This window comes from Zalophus californianus, chromosome 11 (assembly GCF_009762305.2).
Source record: "Zalophus californianus isolate mZalCal1 chromosome 11, mZalCal1.pri.v2, whole genome shotgun sequence".
Lineage (NCBI taxonomy): Eukaryota > Metazoa > Chordata > Mammalia > Carnivora > Otariidae > Zalophus > Zalophus californianus.
This window is the reverse complement of record NC_045605.1, coordinates 38,279,131-38,302,695: the sequence shown is the minus strand read 5'-3', so window position 1 is coordinate 38,302,695 and position 23,565 is coordinate 38,279,131. Positions and strand designations below refer to the sequence as shown.

At 38.8% G+C, this 23,565-nt stretch overlaps 1 protein-coding gene across 5 annotated transcripts in view; it reads right to left on the bottom strand.

Moving 5' to 3' along the window:
- MRE11 (MRE11 homolog, double strand break repair nuclease) overlaps positions 1-23,565 on the bottom strand; it is a 78,493-nt gene that overhangs the window by 18,582 nt on the left and 36,346 nt on the right. For all 5 annotated transcript variants that reach the window (XM_035722919.1, XM_035722918.1, XM_035722916.1 and 2 more), the window contains 3 exons: positions 17,593-17,655; positions 8,569-8,791; positions 7,084-7,164 (listed from right to left, as the gene is read on the bottom strand). In XM_035722919.1, the coding sequence (XP_035578812.1) occupies positions 7,084-7,164; positions 8,569-8,791; positions 17,593-17,655 (367 nt within the window). The remainder of the gene's footprint in view (positions 1-7,083; positions 7,165-8,568; positions 8,792-17,592; positions 17,656-23,565) is intronic.

Genomic DNA, 23,565 nt, shown 5'->3' with positions numbered 1-23,565 from the left:
CACAACTAGATTTGTGATGAGCCTCTGAAGTGGAAGGAGGCAATCTTGTGGAACTCAGCCCTTAACCCTGTGGAATCTAATGCTACCTCTGGATAGACAGTGTCAGAATTGAGTCGAATTGTAGGAAACCCAGCTGATGTCCAAGAATTGCTTAGTGGGGTGAGGTAACTCCCCACTCCCCCCCATACTGAATTCGGCATAGAATATTTAAAACCTAGAATAAATTTCAAACTGCCAATTAAGAGTTTTATTTTCTCTTAAGCCTTACCAGTTTCTTAATATAAAACAATGCTTTCCCCCAAGACAACCCCCAAACTGAACAGGGCAAGAGGAGGAAAAAAAGACAGAGGCCTTGAAAAAGTCAAAAGCTCAAAGAAACCCACAAAGTCCAAAATTCTTGTAGTCTGGAAACTAAGGAATTGTTCTATCTAGCCTAAATCTATGATTTGTTCATTTTTCCTATTCCAGGTCTATCCCCAGTCTTGTGATGTCTGAGAGGAGAGATTAAGGGCAGAAGCAAAGTTCTTATCCACTCTACTCAATTACTAGGGCCTCACATCCTAACTCTACTCAAAAGGCTAAACAGGGCAACTGAATAAAAAAATCAGCCATCATGACTCTTAAAGAATATGCCCAATAATTATTCACTAATTGACTCCTCAAACTCTCACATCCTGAAGAGCCCTCCTAAAACAAACAAAAACAAACCAAACCCTCCTTTCTTTTTATCCCCAACAAATGTCAGTGAGAGAAATTAACTTTATCAGAAAAACAAGCACTGAGGTCTGTCAGGAAGGCAATACAGTATGGTGGTTGTAGAGTTAAACTCATTTTGACTGATTAGCTGGGTGACCAGAGCCAAGCTCCTTGGCTTCGTTAAGTCTCAATTTCCCTACCTATAAAATGATGTGGGAAACAAAGGCAAAAGAAAAATTATTAAGTTTCCTTACTACCTACAGCCCACTGACAAGTCCTTGAAACAGGCAGAGTGACATTCCTCTAGGGACTCAACTGCCTTGAAGTTGATACTTTGCTAAGGGCAAAGGGCAATCTTAGCCCAACCCCAGGATCCTGTAAGTCCACTTTAACATATAAAAAAAATTCCTGTGAAAACTTCCTTTATCTCTAACCCCCAAGATACATGTTGGCAATCATCCCCTAAGTATATGAACCACCGATATACATCTGAAGGGTCTCATGATGGACTTTTTACTAAACAGTAATAAATGACTTTTCCTAACAATAGCTAGCCCCCTCAGGATCCTGGAAACCTTGTTTCCAAAATACCTGGGAGGCTTACACTAGCCTCAACCCCCTCCCAACTTGAAAGTATATAACGGGCCGCTCCTCATGACCCCCCCGTGCAGCTCTTTCTGCCCACGGGTCCTGTTCCTGTGCTTTAATAAAACCATCTTTTTGCATCAAAGACGTCTCAAGAATTCTTTCTTGGCCATCGGCTTCGGACCCTAACGTCTTTCCTACATCACAAAATAGTGTTAATAATTCATGCAGAAAATCGCTGAAAAGATAAAAAGAGGTGGTTAATGGAAATAATTCTGCCAAGTGCCTAGGAAGTAGCAGGTATTCAAATAATGTAGCTAGCAGCAGTAGCCGTAGATGTGGCAGTGGCCGCCATGATGGTAAACCACACACAATCACAGAGCCTTCAGAGGGACTATTCACTTACTCACCACCCTCTGCAGACAAACTTCAAGGGAAAAATTTGGGCTGTCAACTATTATTTACAATTGCTGCTGGCTGCAAGTGTAATATCTATCGTTTCCAACAAAATTCCAGTACTTTAATAAATCTCTACACTCCACAGGGCTTGATAATGGTAGAACTGTACCGTTATAGCTCTCTTCATATTTCCATTTCCAATAGGGGTTTTGGAAGTTTCAGTTTTAAAGGTGCTTTTGTCCCAACGTTACAGTAGCTATAGTTATTTATAATAACCCATGGTTATTTTGTCAAAGACTTAACACCAAATCTAACCTAATAAAAATGTTTTTCATGTATCTGTTAAAAAGTCTATTTCACTTTTCAAAAAAGCCCCAATGTTAGAGATAGTTCAGTTGTAAACCATTTGACCAAATGAATTTACATAAAAGACAAATTTAGACAAATATTTATAAAACATCCATTTTCTTAAGTTTATCTTAAACACTGCCACTAATAGCAGCAATCATTTTTTTGGATTCTTACTAAATCCTGTGCTAAGTAATGTATACCCATAAGTTCAATGATACTTGTAACTACTCTGTGGAGTCAGTACTACACTGCCAATTTTATAGCTAAGGATCTGAAGGTTATAGAATAGAAACAGTTTACACTTACTGGGGGCTTAATATGTGTATATACTATGCCAAATAGTCCACATGTATCGTCTCATCAATCCTCAAAATAACCCAATGAGATAAATGCAATCGTCAGCCCACTTACAGATGAGGACACTGAAGATGGAAAGCCCAAAAGGACAAAGAACTAGTAAATCAAGGAGTCAGAATTCAAACCAATGGCTGACTTTATTTTTTTTTTTTAAGATTTCATTTATTTATTTATTTATTTGAGAGCGAGAATGAGAGAGAGAGAGCATGAGAGGGGGGAAGGTCAAAGGGAGAAGCAGACTCTCTGCCGAGCAGGGAGCCCGATGCGGGACTTGATCCCGGGACTCCAGGATCATGACCTGAGCTGAAGGCAGTCGCTTAACCAACTGAGCCACCCAGGCGCCCAATGGCTGACTTTAGAACCACGCTTTTAACCTTTATGCTATCCAATCTCTAAGTAACTTTTATTCAGCCATTCTCAAGTATTTAATAAGCATCTACTACAGCCAGGCACTACGGACACCCTGATGAAATGATGAAAAAGAATGACTCCACCCTTGTTCTGCTGGTGCCTGCAGTGTGAGGGCGTGAAACCAGCCAGTGAAGAGCTGGCGGGCCATACGGGTCTGATTCCAAAGCCCAGGTCTTAACCACACCATCTGCTACAAAAGGCGCCACAATTAGATTTTTTCCTACACAGAATTCAGGAAATCCTAAATTTCATATTAATTTGGCTCACTTTTTACAAATGAATATTACTTGTAAAAAAAAGGGTTATTTGCGAACATTTTAAAGCACTGTAACTGCTCTCTTGTCTTCTCTATACAAACAGAAGCTTTATTCCACATTCTCAATGGGTAACAGAAGAGGACTCATGAAACAATGTCTGTGAAAAGCCTCACAGGCATAGCAGTTCTGAAAGGAGCTGAGGGCAGAAAGTGGAAAAAAAAAAATGCTCACAAAAAACCCTATGAGATAAAAAGTTCTAGATGCAAAGGAGGCAGCCACATGTGAGTTTTAAAGAAAGAAAATAAAGATAAAAACCTCTGTATTTGTTTACTGTGGTCTAGGTTTTCAGGTAAACACTGCTGCTCAAAGCAACCCAAATTGCTTCATCAAACATATAAAAAAAAATTCTAGCGGCACTGAGTTGCTGATCACATAAAGAATTAATAGGCCAAAACAGAAGAAAAGCTCAAACTGAGAGAGGCAAGCAGAATCCTTTTCCCTGGGGACCTGTTATCTGAACAAATGTTCACACTGGTTTTGACAGTTCTGTAGAGAGAGGGAAAGAGCTACCACAGGTCAAGGCCTGCTCAAGGTAGGGGGCCTGATGCATTTCCTCCCTACCTTAAGCTGGGACCCCAGTGGTTAAGGAGAGAAGCAGATATAAACAGGATTTTGCAAGTACATTATCAGCTGGTCGAACCTCAAGTCACAAGTTTAAATGTAGTTTAATGTGGCCTAACACTTGTGGCGCCCCTAGAAGCCTGGAGAAACAAATACGAATCAACTCTGGGGCAACTTAACTTCAATCCTAACCTCAAATTATTCCTGCTGATCATTTCTTAGGGACAACAGATAATGAAACATGCAAGGAAACAAGTCACCGTAAATGAGAACCAACAGAAACAGAAATCAGAAATGGACAATAAAAAGAGGCCAAAGACAGTCAGACACTGGGTCATTAGACAAAGACTAAAAGAACAAATACCCTTACTAGGCACACACAAAATTACAGAGAGGCTTAAAAACATCTGCAGGGAATTTTTAAAATCACACAGTATATTTCAAAAGACCTAAGTGGAATTTCTACCCCCACCAAAAACAATGAAAATAAAAAATTCAAAGGACATTTTTAAGAACAGATGGGCATGGGAGCCTGCTTGGCTCAGTCCATAGGAAAAGCGACGTCTAATCTTGGGGTCATAGGTTTGAACCACATGTTGGGGTTAGAGTTTACTTAAAAAAAAAAAAAAACAACAGATGGGTGAATCAGAAGATCAATATAACACAGGAAGATAAAACAAGGGAAAATACAAGAGATTAGTAGTCCCGGGAGGACAGAGTAAATCTTACATTTAAATAACTGAAGACTCTGAAGGGAGGAGAAAAAGAGCACAGAGGTATTATCTAAAGGGAAAGGATTTTCTTTTCTTTTCTTTTTTTTTTAAAGATTTTATTTATTTGACAGAGACAGACAGCAAGAGAGGGAACACAAGCAGGGGAAGCAGGAGAGGGAGAAGCAGGCTTCCCGCCGAGCAGGGAGCCCCATGCGGGGCTCAATCCCAGAACCCTGGGATCATGACCTGAGCCGAAGGCAGACGCGTAACGACTGAGCCACCCAGGCGCCCCAAGGGAAAGGATTTTCTAGGAGCAATGAAAGACACCAATTCACAGTTTCATGAAGCCCAATAAATCCTAAGCAGAATAAAAAAGAATCTCATATTAAATTCATCACTGAAACTGCAGAACATCAGAGACAGCCAGCTGGAGGAAAAATAGACTACTTCAAAAAAAAAAAAAAGCAAGCTTAACTAATATTAGCTCACTTCTCAACAACAAAATGGAAGCCCAAAGACTCACTTTAAGTGATTAATTCTGCCCATTTGTGGCAAGGAAAGCTTCATATAAAATAGATAAGCCAGGACGAAAAAAGGTAGTTTGGGTTAAGGTAAAGGTGGGTATGCCTTTGTGTCACATGCTAACCAACTTCTGGTGACTTAACCTGGAAGTGTACATATTTTTGCACTTTGCTTTTCTATCTCCCTCTGTTTTTTCTTTTTCTTATAACGAACATTTTGTAAAGGCCTACTACGTGCCAGACCCTGCCTCTCATCTCCAGAACAACCCACTATGTAGAGTCTATTATGGAAACAAACTTAGGAGTCTAAGTGACTTGTTAAAAGTCACTAGGCATTTTTACCATGTTGAACTCTGCCTAGATCCTTTCTATGGTGCTTATTTTTCCCCTTCTCTGCTTTTATCTTACTCCTGCCAAGAATGGAAGAGCACCTTTTTGGACGCCATTTCCTAAAAGACAACATGCTTTTGAAGTCAAGATAAGAACCTTAGCTGGCTCTCCTCAAGTACTAAATAACCAGAGTAAAAATACAGCAACAGAACTTTTCAAAAATTATTATTATTTTTTCAAGTAGGCTCCATGCCCAACATGGGGCTTGAACTCACAACCCCGAGAGATCAAGACTTGAGCTGAGATCAAGAGCCAGACACTTAACCGGCTGAGCCACTCAGGTGCCCCCAGAACTCTTGATAAGAAGTTTCTTTAAGGGGCGCCTGGGTGGCTTAGTCAGTTAAGTGTCTACCTTTGGCTCAGGTCATGATCCCAGGGTTCTGGGATCGAGCCTCACATCGAGCTCCCTGCTTGGCAGGAAGCCTGCTTCTCTCTCTGCCACTCCCCCTGCTTGTGATCTCTCTCTCTCTCAAATAAATATTGTTTAAAAATTAATTATTAAAAAAATTTTTTTAAAAAGTTTCTTTAAGAGTCATTTACTGGATTTACGCAACTGATAAACTGATGAACACTAAAACAACAACAACAAATAAGAGTCATTTACTGGATTTGATGTTTGTTTCCTTCCTCCAATGTCAGCTGCCATCCAATAAATGTCCAAGACTTCCTCTGATGGTGTCACAATTCACTTCCTTCTGGGGCAGTTTACTCTATCTTTACATTAATTCGATAGGTTATTCTGTATAATGCAAAGACCTCTCTACTGAGAACCAGTAGCTAGGTCTCTAATCTTATCTTGCTCTGTGAACTAGCAGTACAGTTGACCCTTGAATTCAGGGGTGAGGGGTCCGGACCCTTGCAAAGTCCAAAAATCCCCATGTAACTTCTAACTCCCCGAAAACTTAACTACTAATAGCCTATTATTTATTGGAAGCCTTACTGACAACATAAACAGCTGATTAATACTTATTTTGTATGTTGTTTATATGCTGTATTCTTACAACAAAGTAAGCTTGAGAAAAGAAAATGTTAAATCATATTTTTCATATGGAAGGGAAAATACATTTACAGTACTGTAATTTATTGGAAAAAAACCCACTTATAAGTGGACCTGTGCAGTTCAAACCCATTCTGTACAAGGATCAACCCTATAGTGGTTAACCACTGGTTCTGGAGTCTAGGGAATGTGGGATTAACCCAAGTTCTAAAATTTACTAGCTGTGAGACCATGGGTAAACCACCTATCTTTTCAAAGCCTCAGATCCCTTTTCTGTAAAACAGGGATAACGTAAGTATCTAACCCCAGAGCTTTGAGAAGCATGCAGTAACTCTTTCATAGACATTAGCTATTATGAATATTATCTTAAATACAGATCACAGACTTTTTTGTGCTAACCACAGAGCCGGAGAAAAGCAGCATAAGAAAGTAAATAAACACTATATTAAGAAGTGGTACTTTCTTGATCATTGTTGACATACTGACCAACTGACTCATTTTTCTGTCTTCAGGGTCTCTCTATAAATAGGAAATAATCAAATCTGTCCAGAAGTAAGGGATTATAAAAAATACTTTTCAAGGTTCACTCTTTTCAAAAGCTCTGATGAATGGAAAAGACCTTTTAAAGAATAATTTATCTTGTAATGCTAATAACCCTTTTGACGCCCCCCCCCCCAACAATGGCAACACAAACCAATGAGGTTTCCTAATGAGGATTTCCTAGGTCTTCCTATGTTGGAATTTATAAATAACTGCTAGAAAAATCATTTGCAATCCATACTCACCATCTATAATAGACATGTTTCTAGGTGTTGACATAGTAGCCTTTGAACTTCTGCTTCGAGTAGAAGTCTCTAGACCAGTGCCTATTGTTAGAATAATGAGCAGTCACTATACAATTATATCAGAAGCCAAGGTTTTAAGACAATGCCAAAATGAAATGTAAATAAAGTTACATCAAAACAGTTTATGTATAAAAAGTAAAAGACATATATAACAAGAAACACATAGTCTAATCACTTTTCAAAAACTATACTTATACCACATTTGGTTCATACTCTTCCAATCAAAATTTAAGGAAACATTTTGTAAACTTAAGGATAATGAAAATAAATTATCACTAGAGGATGAGGATCTCTTTCCCTGAAAATTTTTTAACTTTTAAGTGCTATTTTACCAGCTTAAAATTCCAATGGATAAATACTTAATAAAAACAATTTAAAAATATTCCTAGAAACGAAGCCATACAATGCATCAGGAAATCACTGGATGACCAATTTTCTATTATTTGGATTATTCAATGACAATAGTCCCACGTTAAATACAATGATGGCAATTAATGTTAATGACTGCTTTAAGAAATCAAATTGTTTTAGGGTAGTATTCTTTTTGAACAAATTTTATGAAGCCACTTTATAAAAATAAAGGCATTTGTATCCTATGACAGTAACAAAAATAATGTTTATGACCTGCAGTTTCTTCCTCCTGCCAATGGTCATTAGATAGCCATTTTCCTTAGCAGCTCATATCTGCCCATTATTTTATAGGTGTGAGAGTAAATATAACATTAAATGTATCCAAAAGATACTGTGTGAGGAACACAGTGAAGTTCTTAGAAAACATATGTTGTTAAGAGTCATTAAAACAGGGGCGCCTCGGTGGCTCAGTTGTTAAGCGTCTGCCTTCAGCTCAGGTCATGATCCCGGGGTCCTGGGATCGAGCCCCCCATGGGTCTCCCTGCTCCGCAGGAAGCCTGCTTCTCCCTCTCCCACTCCCTCTGCTTGTGTTCCCTCTCTCGCTGTCTCTCTCTCCCTGTCAAATAATAAATAAAAAAAAAAAAAGTCATTAAAACATTATGTTTTATTTATTTTTTTTTTTTTAAAGATTTTATTTTATTTATTTGACAGAGAGATAGAGAGCACAAGTAAGCAGAGAGGCAGGCAGAGAGGGAGAAGCAGGCTCTATGCTGAGCAGGGAGCCTGACGCGGGGCTCGATCCCAGGACCCCAGGATCATGACCCAAGCCGAAGGCAGCCGCTTAACCGACTGAGCCACCCAGGCGCCCCAAAACATTATGTTTTAAATATGACCATTAAAATCTATTTAAGTCAACATACATGTCAGAACTATATTAAAGACTGGCTTTATGCAATACAAACACAAAATTTTAGAAGACAGCCACACTTAATTCTGACGACAGGAATACGATCCTGTGTGTCCCGTTCAGCTGCCAAGACTGAAGGTGTGTGCAAGCCGGTACTGAGTGCTAACCTCTGCCTCTCTGAGACCCCCCTCTCCAGGCTGAGTTCTGCCCTCTTCCTCCTCGGCGGCCTCTTGCTCGGCCTCCTCCTCTGCTGGCGGCTGCTGCTGTGATGTCCTCTTCAGAGTCCTCAGCCATCTGTTCTGCCAAATCTATACTCATAAGGTCCTCAGCACTAAAGGCAGAAGCAGCGTCCTCAGACTGAGATCTGAGGGCTCTGGCCCTTGTCATAGCCTGAGAGGGAAAGAGGAGAAAATACACATTAGTAGGTAATGCAGCATCCTAAGTCACTGATCTGGTCATTCAGGTAACATGCACTATTGCCAAACTGTCTACACTATTATTTTTCACTAATCATGCTATAAAAATGCCAAGCAGGACAACTCCCCTCCCCTATCTGTCAAATTCAATTCCTATGATTTGTCAGATCAATCCGCCATACTACCTGTAAAATGAGACCTTTTGAAAAGCTGTGCTGAGAACGATAGAATTCCACAGAATCAAGACTTTTAGAACTGGTAGGAATATTGGCAATCGCCCCTAATTCAATATCACCATTTGTAAGAGACTGTCATCATTTGAGCTACTCTGTACAATGGGCTCTTAATACGTGACAAGAAAAATGCTTACAAAAAATGTGTGTTATCTGTGGGTGATGAAATTTTAGGGTGCTCTTTTCTTCTTTATTCACAAATAGGATAAATTTTCTACAATATAGTTTTTCTAAAATATTACTCTAATCAGAAAATTATGAGCAATCATCTCTTAAAAAAATTAAGTAGAATTAAGAATAAAAAGATAAAAAGAGGGGCGCCTGGATAGCTCAGTTGGTTAAGGGTCCGACTCTTGATTTCGGCTCAGGTTGAGATCTCAGGGTCGTGAAATCAAGCCCTGCATCAGGCTCCGCGCTTCGTCTAGAGTCTGTTTGTCCCTGTCTTTCTGCTCCTCCCCCACCTTGTGCTCTCAAATAAATAACTACACAAAATCTTAAAAAAAAAAAAAAAGATAAAAAGAATTAAGTATTATATAACAATTGAAGGCCTGGGAAAGAATAAAAAGCTTAGGACCAAGAATATGCCACAAACTTTAGTCTGGTAAGAAACTGCCGAGAAAAGACAAGTTTGAGACTTAATGAAATATTTTAACTCTGAAATGAATACAGATTTTTTGATTAAAAATAAAATAAAAGCAATGTTGCCCTGAGCTCTTCCCTTAAACCAATCTAACTGTAGTAAGGAGAACAGAAATGAACATAATACATTCTCAATAAAATTAGAAAATAGCTCCAACTTCTAAACACAAAAGTTCTGAAGGGTTAATGGATATAATGAAGATCTGACCTAAGGAACAAGGTACAGAAGAGTCTTAGGCAGTAGAGAGCTCTCTAAAATTGATCTATATATCCAAAGAGACCATGACTATAGTTTCTTGCTTGGAATAAAAAATTCCAGGTCTAAGAATAGGTGGGTAGAAAGCATTTCTGAGCTCTCTTGGTATCATGAAGTAAAGAGAGGCAGGACTAAATGAGATGAGAACAAAGCACATAGGGTAGAAGTAGGAGTGAAGTGGGAGGTGGGAGATAATCTAGCTGTATGATGATGATCTCAGCTTAAAGGAAATAACATCAAAATCCCAGCATGAAGGGCTCAGCACGGCATTACCATGTAAAAAGAAAAAAACTTCAGGGAACATAACAAAAAATAAAAAGAAAAAGGGTGGCTCAGTCGGTTAAGCGTCTGGCTTCAGCTCAGGTCATGATCCCAGGGGTCCTGGGATGGAGTCCCACAACGGGCTCCTTGCCCAGCAGGGAGCCTACTTCTCCCTCGGCCTGCCACTCCCCCTGCTTGTGCTCTCTCGCGCGCGTGCTCTCTCTCTGACAATAAAATCTTTAAAAAAAAAAAATACAAAGAAAAAATTGTGGAGAAAGATTTCAACTCATTTTTCTTGTCCCAGATGAAGTATGGTCAATCCTCATTATTCCCAGATTCTATATTTGCAAATCACCTACTCGCCAAAATTTATCTGTAAACCCCAGAACAATATTCCTGATACTTTTGCAGTCATCTACGGACCAGTGCAGAGTGGTAAAAATTCCGAGTCTCTCTCTCTTTTTTTTTTTTTTTAAGATTTTACTTATTTATTTGACACAGAGAGAGAGAGAGAGAGAGAGAGCGAGAGCACAAGCGGGGGAGCGGGAGAGGGAGAAGCAGGCTCCCCGCTAAGCAGGGAGCCTGATGCAGGACTTGATCCCAGGACTCTGGGATCATGACCTGAGCCGAAGGCAGATGCTTAACCATCTGAGCCACCCGGGCACCCAAAAATTCTGAGTCTCTCGACACACACATTCCCAGATGAAGACGAAGAATGGAACACTCAAGCCTTTCTGTTTCAGCTCTCACACTTTAAACAAGTGTCCTTTCTGTGGCATATTTAGTGCCACGTTTTTCACATTTTTTTGTGTTTAGTCGGTGATTCAGTGTAGCTGAAGTGCTGTCCAGTACTCCCAAGTGCAAGAAGGCTGTGATATGCCTTACAGATGAAATAGGTGTGTGAGATAAGCTTCATTCAGGCATGATTATAGGGTTGCTGGCTCTAAGTTCATTGTTAATAACTCAATATACATTAAAACAGAAACACACATGAAAAAGGTTATGTACTGCTCAGGGGATAAAAATGCTGTAACCAGTAGTTGGCAGGAACCCAATCCTGTTATATCCCCTAGGAGCAATACAGTTCAGTATTCACTAGGTTAGTGTTTGCAGTGACATAGAACATAAAGAAATAACAAGAACCAGCTGTACTTTTTAAAAAGTACACTGAAGGGGAAAAAGGAGACTTAAATTACATAATTAATAAGACAGATCTAATTGATGTTGTGTTGAGCTCTATACTCTGAAAATAAATATATACTTTTCAAGACCTCATGAAATGTTTAACTAATACATCATGGGGTGCTAAGAAAAATATCAATTAATTCTAAATAGTAAAGGGTATTATACAGTCTAATTGCCATGAATAAAATTAGAAATTAATGACAGTTAAAAAAACACCTGCCTCCAACCCACAAAACTAAAATTGCAGAAATCTAGAAAATAATAAAAATATTGTATACTGGAATATACAAAACAAAGCAGTGTTTATAAAGAAAGCCTACAGCCTGTTAAAAAAGAATGAATGAAATAAGTAGATTTGATATTCCATAAGTTAGGACAAGTAAAGCCCATCCAAAAGGAATTGTGAGAAATCAATAAAGATACAATCATAAAGAAACAAATTTTAAGCAAAAATCCATTCAAATTAGTAAATTTAAGAACTGATCCTCTGGGACGAAGCCACATTGATAAAAATCACTAACTTAATAAGAAGGAAGAAAAAACAAATATACATCATTAAAAATCAGAAGGGAGAGAAAAAAGATTGAGGAGAAATTAAAAGAATTTTGACAAAATACTCTTCAATTCTAAGTAATTTGGAAAATAAATGACCTAAACGGATCCAAAGAGACACATAGTCTCAACAGACTAATAATAATAATATCAAAGAATAATGGGAGAAATTTGTTAAAGGAACAACACCCCTGGAGAAGGAACCACAACCACAAAGTTTCACAGGTACTCTATCAAATCTTCAAAGAACAGATAATTCCACTGCTCTTTCCATAGTACCAGAGCATAAAGAAAGCAAGCTTCCAATTTCTTTGTACAAAGCCAGCATAACATGGTACTGAAAAACTGATAAAGGACTGCATGCACAAAAAGATTACAGGATCTCACTTATGAATATAAAAGCGAACAAAGAGAATCCAGGAACATATGGAAAAACCAGGATACCCATTACCAGAAGGTTCACAAAGTGGTAACAGGATGGGGCAATAAATAGAACATGTTTTAATATAATTCACCGAATTAATAAAACGGAGGAAAAATCCCACACGTTTAACTCCACAAATGTCAAAAAGGCACTTAGTTCATCACCCATTCTGGATTTGAACAAACCCCAAAACCCTTCTTTTGCACAAAAAATACCCTAAAATATGCTACCGCCCCACACACATAGTGTGTGTGCACATTTTCCTGTGAGTGCTCTTACAGATAGACCAATGTCCTAGGCACAAAAACCAAATCAAACAAAAACTTCTGGGCAAAGAACATGACCAGGTGTTTCACGTAAATACAAATGGTTTATAAACATAAAAATCGCTGAGTCACTAGTAACAAAAGTAGTACGGGTTAAAAACAATAGTAAGAAACAATTTCCTCACCCCTTGGATTTGTAAAGATCAAGATGTCATAACACATCAGGATGACAAGGATGTGGAGAAATAAGCACTCCCAAATACAGGTTAGAACACAAACTGGTGTCACATCTCTGGAATGATATGGCAGTTATCTAGCAAAAATTTAAGATGCATGTGCCCTTTTATGATTCTTTCTTGGAATGAATTACCCACCATCATTTCCAAATTTTATACCTTCCCTTTATCTAAATACCATACCTTCATTTTATCATTTAACATTACACTCAAATATTTTAACTCCACTTTTCTGTGCGACAGGCTCTGGAGTGTACAGATATATATGAAGTATGTCACTTCTAAGAATTAGCACTGGAATTCTAACTGGCTTCAGGAGTGTAGGTCCACAGCCACCCTAAGTGCAGGGCCAGGGCCACTGGTTGGACAATGTTTCCATAAGCTTTTCTGTGAGATTCGAAAACCTCTCCTGGTAGTACACCTTTTTTTTTTTTTTAAATTGTGACAAAATATATATACCATTAAACAGAACATCTTAACCATTTTTAAGTGTACAATTCAGTGGCATTAAAAACACATTCATACTGTTGTACAACATCACCATCATCCACCTCCAGACCTTTCTCATTTCAAACTGACACTCCATACCTGTTAAAAAATAACTCCCCATTCCCTAACCACACCCTTCCCCTCATTACCACTATTCTACTTCCTGTCCGTATGAATTTGACTACTCTAGGGATCTCATTTAAGTGGAATCATGTAATACGCATCCTTTCAGCTGTCTTACTTCGCATAGTATAATGTTGTCAAGGTTCATCCATATTGTAGCATTACTGGGACTTCACTCCTTTTAAGGCTAAGCAAAAGTCCATCATCTCTCTCTCTCTCACACACACACACACACACACACACACACACACACACACACACACACACACACCGCATTCTGTTCATCTGTACACCTTTTGACGGCCGTTTGAATTGCTACCACCTTTTGGCTACTGTGAATGCTATAAGCATGGGTGTACAAATATCTGAGTCCTTCCTCTCAATTCCTTGGGGTAAATACCTAGAAGTGCAACTGCTAGGTCACATAATTCTATTTTTAATTTTTTGAGAAATCATACTATTTTCCACAGAAGCTTTTATATTCCCACCAGCAATGCACAAGGCTTGCAATTTCTCCTTACTCATGGCAACACTATTTTCTCTTTTGTAATAGCCATCTTAATAAATGTGAAGTGGCTTTGTGGTTTAGAGTTGCATTTCACTAGATGTTGAGCATCTTCTCATGTGCTTATTGGTCACCTGTTTATCTTTGTAGAAATGTCTATTCAAGTCCTTCATCTACTTTTTACTGTGACTGAGTTTTAGGAATTCTTTGGTACGTTCTGAATATTAATCACTTACCAAATACATGATTTGCAAATATCTTCTCCCATCCTATGGGATGCCTTTTCGCTTTGTTGATAGTGCTTGGTATTACAGTTTGAAAGAGGGTATCAATCCTGCCTCTAATTCAGGTAGAACACAGGAGACCAGAGGCTGGGTAAACTACAGACTATGAGTCAGACCAAGAATAGATTTTACATTTTTAAAGGATTAAAAAAAAAAAAAAAACCCAACCACATACACAGAGAAGAATATGTGACAAAGACCACATATGGCCTGCAAAGCCCAAAATATTTACCGTTTGGCCTTTTATTTAAATGTGAACTTACAGTTAAAGAAAATACTTAAGAGCTTTTCAATGTGGTTTGAAAAGAGCTTCCAAAGAGGTTTTAAAGCCTCTTGGAAGGACTAACGCTTTTGTCTGTTAAATAATTTAAACATGGTACTAGGATTCATGTTCTGAGCTAAATGATTCTACACGGTTGGGAGTTATAGCTCGGGAAAGTCTCAAATTCCATTACAAGTCCTAAATAGTATGCTAAGACCATTTATCACATCCTATGGCAAGCTGACAATTACCTAGGAAACCCCAATTACCTACTAAAGTCTTAAAATATAGCTGAAAAATCTAAACCCAAAAGTGCTTTCTTCTGAAAAACTCCCAAATGCAATTTGTCAGGTCCTTTACTACCTTCCTTTTATAAAATATTCACTCTAATTCTTTAAAAGACTAATGAAAAACAGTTTAGGGGCTCCAAACACAAAGAGCATGCAAAGAAATGTTTCTGTAATCTATGTTAAATTGAAATGGTTAGTTAAGTTTAAATGATCCAAGAACCAAGAGTCATTTCTTTCTTCTAGTATTCATTCTTGCTATTTGGCAAACTCTTTTGTACTTTAAGGGTGCTCTGTAAGATGAATACAAATATAAATGTGGTAAGGGATCCCTAATCTCTAGCTTCCTCCTCTTAGCTCCCCAAAACCATCTTGTAAGTAGTATAGCAGTTCCATCTACGTTTCTGAGGAACAGTGATTTTTGATGTTCTGCACATCAAAAACTTTCAGAAATTTCACATTTTTAGCCATTCATTGGCCATGCATTATATTAATGTTGTTATAATACAAAGTTCTGGACATGGTATGGTAGAAAAGTCTAGACTTGAAGGTAGAAATAGGTTCAAATTCCACCCCACCGTGTAACGTTTACTGTGCTCTCAGTGTCATTTGTTTTTTTCCTCAGTGTCATTTGTAAAATGGAAACTGAAATTGTGTACATGACACATCTAGAAAAAATTCAGTAAATGAAAATTTAATGAATACCATTTGCCCTTTCCCCTTTAAAACAGTAATGAATAAAACCAAGTAGGTAACGTGTCCTGCTTTTTCCACTACACTGATGGAGGGGAATGACTCTGACATCGGGAATGCTGACTGTGATTCAGTGAATGGTGAGAGCTTTTAGTTCTATAATCAAGTACTGAAGGCTATTCACGAAAGGGAGGAAGGAGGTAGGAAACAAAACTGGCACTACTGCTAGTAATGTTAGTTAATGTTGCAAAATTCCCCATATTACATGATGGGAGACAGTGTAAGTTGTACAAAGGGAAGAAACCTGACACAAAACTAGACACTTGAGAAGATTATCCTCGCATATCCTCTCTAAAGAAAAGGTTATTAACTGTTACTATACTGCTATTTCTACATATTCTAATGAACTGGGACATAATTTGGGGGGGTGACTTCCCCACCCACAGTAAGCACAGGGCATCACATTTTTGTAGTAAGACAGAGAAAAGAAAAAAATAACACCCAAAATGCTATGTTCCTATTCCTTAACATTCCAGGTAAGGCGCATTATTGGATCAGCCTAAAATCCTAAGTAGCCTGTATGGTATGACAGATGATGAAGTAAATCAGATATAGACTTGGAAATTTTATTTGAAAAAGAAAGAAAAAAAGTCTATCTCACTGCCTTTAGAGATGGTACCAAAGAATTTTATTTTCTATTTTTTAAAGACTTTATTTATTTGACAGAGAGAGTGAGCACAAGCAGGGCGAGCAGCAGGCAGAGGGAAAGGGAAAGGCTGAGCAGGGAGCCCGACACGGGACTTGATCCCAAGACACTGAGATCATGACCTGAGCCGGAGGCAAACAATTAACCATCTGAGCTACCAAAGAATTATTTGATAACTGACTTTTCCTCTGTCAGGATCTAAAACTGCTTCACATTAAAGGCTGTGGTATTACCTAGTGGTCATCAGTAGATCAACCACTAAACAGGGATTCCTTTGGAAGAGAATTCAGAGGAAAAAGGAATAAACTGAGTGTCCCAGGTATTGACTTTTACCTAAGGAGTGTGTTTAAAACAAGGCAAAAAATATTTGAAGGGTGGCGGCGGGGGGGAGAAGGGTGTCTTATTAATTCTTTTTTGCTTGCAGCACAGAAAATAGTCGAAGATATAAAAGTTAATTTGAGGGATGTGTCGAGTGCTCCAGCTCTTTCCAATTCACCGCCTGACAGGAGCAGTTCTGAAATATTTTCCCAAGTATAGCAGGACTGTTTTATTAATTCAGCGAAGGCGACCCTTTAGGTCATGCTACGGTTTAACATTTTCTTTCTACATGCATCTGCCTCACCTACTAAACCAAGAGTCTCTGCTGGACACAAACCACACATTTTCCATATCTGTATTGCTAATGCAAAGTAGAATGGCTAGGTTGTAACAGATACGAATGAAAGCAATCAAGATAATCCCAACAATAAATTAGTTATCAGATAACCTTTAAATACTAGATAGTAATCATAAAACAACAAGGACAGAAAATCAGAAAATAGAAAAATCTATTTTCAACCATGAATTCACGAAGTACTAGATAGAGGCCCGAAGTTTCGGTAAATGGTTGCTAACCAGAAGTTCCTAAACTGCAGAGACTGAGAAAGACAGCATTGATGGTGATCAAGCCCATTTCAACATTTTAGAAAGTCCAGTGGACACAGTGTATTTATCTATGGTAATACTGCTAGCAAAACACAAGTTTCTTCCTTTTTGCCCAAAATAGTATCAGCTCAGTAGGGTAAGATTTCATCTTATGCTAATAAGATGCTCTGATAGCAATTATGTATTATTTTGATTACTAAGGGCTCTTGTTGTATATGCTCCCCCCCTCCCAACACACACACAATTAAATAAGTTTCTGACAAAAGCAAAAGGATAAAAAAGGAATACCGGCAAGCCGAATATTGGCAGGCTGCGCTGGTATAAATCTCCTCATCCAACCCCTGCTCAGTCCTATCTACCAAAGTAAGGTTCACTATTCTAAACAAACCTACTAGTCATCCTAGCCTAACAAACTGACACAGAAGCATAGCCATTTACACGAGAAATTACCTCTCGAACTTCATCATCTTCTTCATTCGTGTTTTTTTGTCTGCTTTCTCTGAAACGGCGTACCTGTGTTAAAACAGTAAATCAAAAATGTTGCTTAGTCCTATCACGGAAATATAAAACAATGGGCTACAACTGATTAAGAAATGCTTTCTATTACAACATAAAACGTGGGAATTTTTTGTTTCAAATTTTTATTTAAATTCTAGTTAGTTAACATATAGTGTAATATTGGTGTCAGGAGTAGAATTTAGTGATTCATCACTTACATATAATACCTAGTGCTCATCATAACAAGTGCCCTCCTTAATACCCATCACCATCTAGCCCATCCCCCACCCACCTCCCCCATCAACCCTCAGTTTGTTCTCTATGGTTAAGTCTCATGGTTTGCTTCCCTCTTTTTTTTTCCCTTCTCCTATGTTCATCTGTTTTGTTTCCTAAATTCTACGTGAGTGAAATCCTATAGTATTTGTCTTTCTCTATTTCACTGGCTCTACCCATGTTGCTGCAAATGGGAAGATTTCATTCTTTTTGATGGCTGAGTAATATTCCATCGTGTGTGTGTGTGTGTGTGTGTGTGTGTGTGTGTGTGTGTGTACACCATATCATATCTTCTTTATCTATTCATCAGTCGATGGACATCTGGGCTCTTTCCATAGTCTGGCTATTGTTGATAATGCTGCCATAAACATCAGGGTGCATGTGCCCCTTCAAATCCGTAGTTTCGTATCCTTCAGGTAAATACCTAGTATTGCAAAATTGCTGGGTCATAGGGTAGTTCTATTTTTAACTTTTTGAGAAAACTTCATACTGTTTTCAAGAGTGACTGCACCAAAAACTTGGAAATTTAAGTACAGTTTCGTTGACTGATTAAAGAAATCATAGTTCCCTAGTGACTTACATTAATATTTCAGAACTGTACTCTAAAAAATATACGTATATTGGCCCTAAGCAAAACTGTATTACCAGTTGCCAAAATGTTCCATGTCACTGAAAAATGGGTCTATTAGACTGCAAAAGAAAAAACTGATACCTATGAGTGTTATACTTTAGTAAAATAGTTAAAAACAAAAATCTCTTCTTTCAGAGGCTTGAAATACTTATTACATGGCTCAAATCATTCTTCGACACTTGGCTGTAAGACACCCAGGAGGCTCTCTAAAAATAGTATCTGGGGACACCTGGGTGGCTCTGTAGATTAAGCGCCCAACTCTTAATTTTGGCTCAAGTCATGATCTCAGGGTCCTGAGATGGAGCCCACATAGGGCTCTGCACTCAGTGGGGAGTCTGCTGGAGATTCTCTCTCTCCCTCTCTCTGCCCCTCCCCCTGCTCGCGTGTGTGCTCTCTTTAAAATATATAAATAAATCCTTAAAAAAATAGTATCTGAAGTGGGTGGGCCTCTGAAAATCATTTTATCAAGTCAACTACTAAATGTTTACTGTTTGCTGATAATGGTCCTGGAACCAAAAGGGAAACTAGAGATTCTTTTTTTTTAAATTCCTGCCCAACAGGCTCTTATAGCCTAGTTAGGTAATTAGGGAAAACCTCTATTTGTTTAGTAATTTACTTAGCACCTGTTTATGGAGCACCCATTATGTGCCAAGCACTATTATAGGAACTGAGAATCCAACAATGAACAAAATCGTTACAAATTCTGCCGCCATGGAGTTTAGGATTGTGTGCCTGTGTATGTAGCCAATAAACAAAAACAAAATAAGAAGTTATATTGTGTTTTAGAAGTTGGGTCGGCCGGAGTTAATTTACAGCCAGACTAAGAATGCTCTGTCAGCTCTGGGGAGCCATTTATTTACTGATGTTTATTTACTGATGGTTTTCAACCTGTATAACCAGTTAGAAGCATGGCTTGATAATGAGACCAGAGGGGCATAAAAGATTCCCTGGGAACTTCTGCACAGATCTTGGTGTGTTCAATCCAGGGACCACTCTGTGCAAATGAGGACATGAGAGCTTATGTTTGGCTTCTCACAGGTCTCTAATGCCTGCCCATACTCTTTTCCTTGATGCACCATATCTTTTGCCTTTAAATAAAAACCTTAAATGAGTATGCTCAGTGGAGTCTCGAGTTGTTCAATGTTCAAATATCTGAACCCGTGAACGCTTTGCAAAAGACAGTAAGTGTGCAGAGAGAAATAAAGCGGGAAGAGGGTGAGGAATACTGACTAGAGGTCACATCTGAATAGAATGATCATGCAAGGCCGCAATGAAAAGGTAATTTATGAGCAAAGGGAATGAATCTTGCATAACAAGGAGAGAACATTCTAATCGAAGGAAAAAGTGTACATAAAGACACTGGGAGAGGGGTGCCTGAGGGGCTGAGCTGGTTAAGTGTCCAACTCTTGGTTTCAGCTCAGGTCGTGATCTCAGGGTGGTGAGATCGAGCTCCACACTGGGCTCCATGCTCAGCATGGAGTCTGCTTGAGATTCTTTTTCCTTCTCCTTTTGATCCTCCCTTGCTATTAAATAAATAAATAAATAAAATCTTTTTTAAAAAAGGTACTGGGGCAGAATGCATGGTATGTTTAAGAAATAGCAAGGAGGTTGCTGTGGCTCAAGAAGATATGAGGGTAAGAAAGTAACAAAAAGCCAGACTAAATAGGGCCTTGTAAAAAAAAACTCTAAGGACTTTTATTGAAGGCAGGAGTGACTTGATCTGAAATATGTTAGTATCACTGACAGCTGAAATGAGGACAGAATGGGGGGGTGGAGGAGGGGTACAGGTAGAAAAAGGCAGACAAGTCTGGAGGCTATTAGATTATTCTAAGTGAGAAATGGCAATGCGATGGACCTCTGGTAGTGGTGAAGGCTAGACAAGCAGTCAGATTCTATATATATTCTGAAGTAATGCCAAGGACTTCTAGACAGTCAGGATCCAGGTGACATAAAGAGAACCAACACAAAGAGCAAAGGCTGAAAATCAGCAATTCAGACTGGGAATGTTAGTAGTTTGAGGTGTCTATTAAACATCCAAGGAGAAATGTCTAGCAGGCTGCTGACTGCAGAAATCTTGAGCTGAGAGAGGGCTGGGCTAGACTTTTGAAAATCACCACCCAACAATTTAAATCCAGGCAGCTGGATGAGATTACAAAAGGAATACGTAGCAGAAGAGCTCCAAGGAGTGAGTTCCGGGGACTCCCAATTTAAGAGGCAGGAGAGATATGAGGAACAAGAGAAACTGAGAATATGCACTGTGAGGCAGGAAGAAAAGCAGAAAAGGGTGGGGTCCTAAAGCCAAAGAGAAAAAGATTTCAAGAAGAGTTCAAGGGAGATTTAAGATGAACTGACAGTGGATTTAGCAAGGGCGGTCAACGCTGACTTCGATGTGAGCAGCTTCACTGGAATGATGGGTCAAAACCCCCAGACGATGGGTGTAAGGGAAAAGTGAGGGAGAAAAATCAGGGCAGCAAATATAGAAAACTCTGAAGCAATTCTGCTATAAAAGAGAAACAAAGAAGATGAGTAGTAGCTAAAGGGAAATGGAAGTGAAGAGGGCTTTTGTTGTTTAAGCTAAAAGAAATGACAGTATGCTTGTTATGATTTGGTAGAAGGGATAAAATTTGGTAGAAGGGATAAAAATTGTTTTTTAAAATGGCATAGTATGTAATAGTGCTCTAGGTGGTATATACCATTCCAAAAGTGCTAAGTCATTTGCAGAAATGAGTCAAGAGTAAAAATACAGAGTAGGTGCCATGTGCTGCCGGTGTTCTGGGACTTCACATGTATTCTTTGGATCCTTACAACAATCTTGAAGGAGTTTCTATTATTATCTCCCATTTTACAGATGAGGAAACAGAGGTGGAGAGAGGTTAAAAAACTCACTGGTAGTTATACAGGTAGTAAGCGTTTTGATTTTGAACACAGGTGGTTTGGTCCAGAGTCCATCCCTTATGCACCCTCTCAGGAGTCCTAACAACTCTCCAGGTGGGGATGCTGAAGTTATTTGCTTTTCTGTTTATCTGTGGGGTTTTTTTTTTATTTAAGAGTAGTTTTAGGTTCACAAAAAAATTGAGAAGGAGGCACTGAGATTTCTCATATGCCCCCCAGCCCCAGACATACATAGACTCCCTATTATCAGCCTCCCTCCAGCAGAATCGGGACATTTGTTGTAAATGATGAGCCTACACTGCCACATAATCACCCAAAGTCCAAAGTCTGTTGTTGTTGTTTTTAAGATTTTATTTTTAAGTAATCTTTACACCTAGCATGGGGTTCAAACTTACAACCCCGAGATCAAGAGCCACTGATGGGGCCAGCCAGGTGCTCCCAAAGTCCAGTTTATATTTTGTTCACTCAGTGAGCTAGGAGTCTGGAAAAAGGTATGATGACATGTATCAACCTAAGTTATAGTATCATACAGAGGAGTTTCACTGCCCTAAAAATCCTCTGTGCACCTATTCATCCCTTTCCTTGCTCCTCACTAAACCCCTGCAACCTCTGATCTTCTTACTGTCTCTATAGTTTTGCTTTTTTTCAGAATGTTGTATAGTTGAAATCATACAGTCTGTATGATTATATACTTGATGATGTTGTATAGTTGAAATCATAATCTTTTTCAGATTGTTTTTTTTTTCACTTAGTAATATGCATTTAAGATTCCTCCGTGACTCTTCACAGACTGACAGTTCCCTTCTTCTGGCCTAAATAATACTCCCTTGTTTGGATGTTTCACAACTTATCCATTCACCTACTGAAGGACATCCTGGTTGCTTTTAAGTTTTGGCAATTATGAATAAACCTGCTATAGAAACCTGTGTGCAGGTTTTTATGTGAACATAAGCTTTCAACATATTTAGGTAGATACCAAGGAGCACGACTGCTGGATCATATGGTAAGAGTATATTAAGCTGTTTAGGAAACTGCCAAACTGCCTTCCAAAGTGACCGTAGTACCATTTTGCATTTCCACCAGCAATGCGTGAGCTTTCCTGTTGTCTACATCCTCACCAGCATTTGGTGTTGTGTCAGTATTCCAGATTTTGGCCGTTCTAATAGGTCCATAGTGGCATATTTCATTGTTAATCTGCATTCCCTGATGACATATGATATACAGTATGTTTTCACATGCTTACCTGCCATTTGTAAATCTTTGGTGAAATATCTATTAAGGTCTTTGGTCTGTTTTTACATCAGGTTGCCTGTTTTTTATTGCTGAATCTTGTTTTGTTTTTTTAAAGATTGTATTTATTTGAGAGAGGGAGGAAGGAGGAGCAGAGGGAGAGGGGCAAGCAGACTCTGGGCTGAGCATGGAGAGTGACACGGGGCTCAAGCAGAAACCAAGAGTCAGGCGCTTAACCAACTGAGCCACCCAGGCGCTGCTTATTGCTGAGTTTTAAGAATTCTTTGTATTGGGCGCCTGGGTGGCTCAGTTGGTTAAGCGACTGCCTTCGGCTCAGGCCATGATCCTGGAGTCCCGGGATCGAGGCCCGCATCGGGCTCCCTGCTCAGCAGGGAGTCCGCTTCTCCCTCTGACCCTCTTCCCTCTCGTGCTGTCTCTCATTCTCTCTCTCTCAAATAAATAAAATCTTTAAAAAAAAAGAATTCTCTTTGTATTTTTTGGATAACATTTCTTTACCAGATGTGTCTTTTACAACTGTTTTCTCCTCCAAGTCTGTTACTTGTATTCTCATTCTTTTGACATTGTCTTTTACTGAACAGTTTCTCATTTTGATAAAGTCCAGCTTATCAATTCCTTCTTTCACAGATCATACCTTTGGTGTCGTATCTAAAAAGTCATTGCCGCACCCAAGGTCATCTAGATTTTCTCCTATGTTATCTCCTAGGAGTTTCATAATTTTATATTTACATTTGAGTGGGATGATCATGTTTTATTTCTGGTACTTAATGGAGAAATGCATCCCTGCCAAAAATTTATGAACCCCATATACCCAGTGTACTTGGCATGGAATATTACTAGTTGCATACTGACATCATTAGGCTTTAAGAGAACCATGTTGA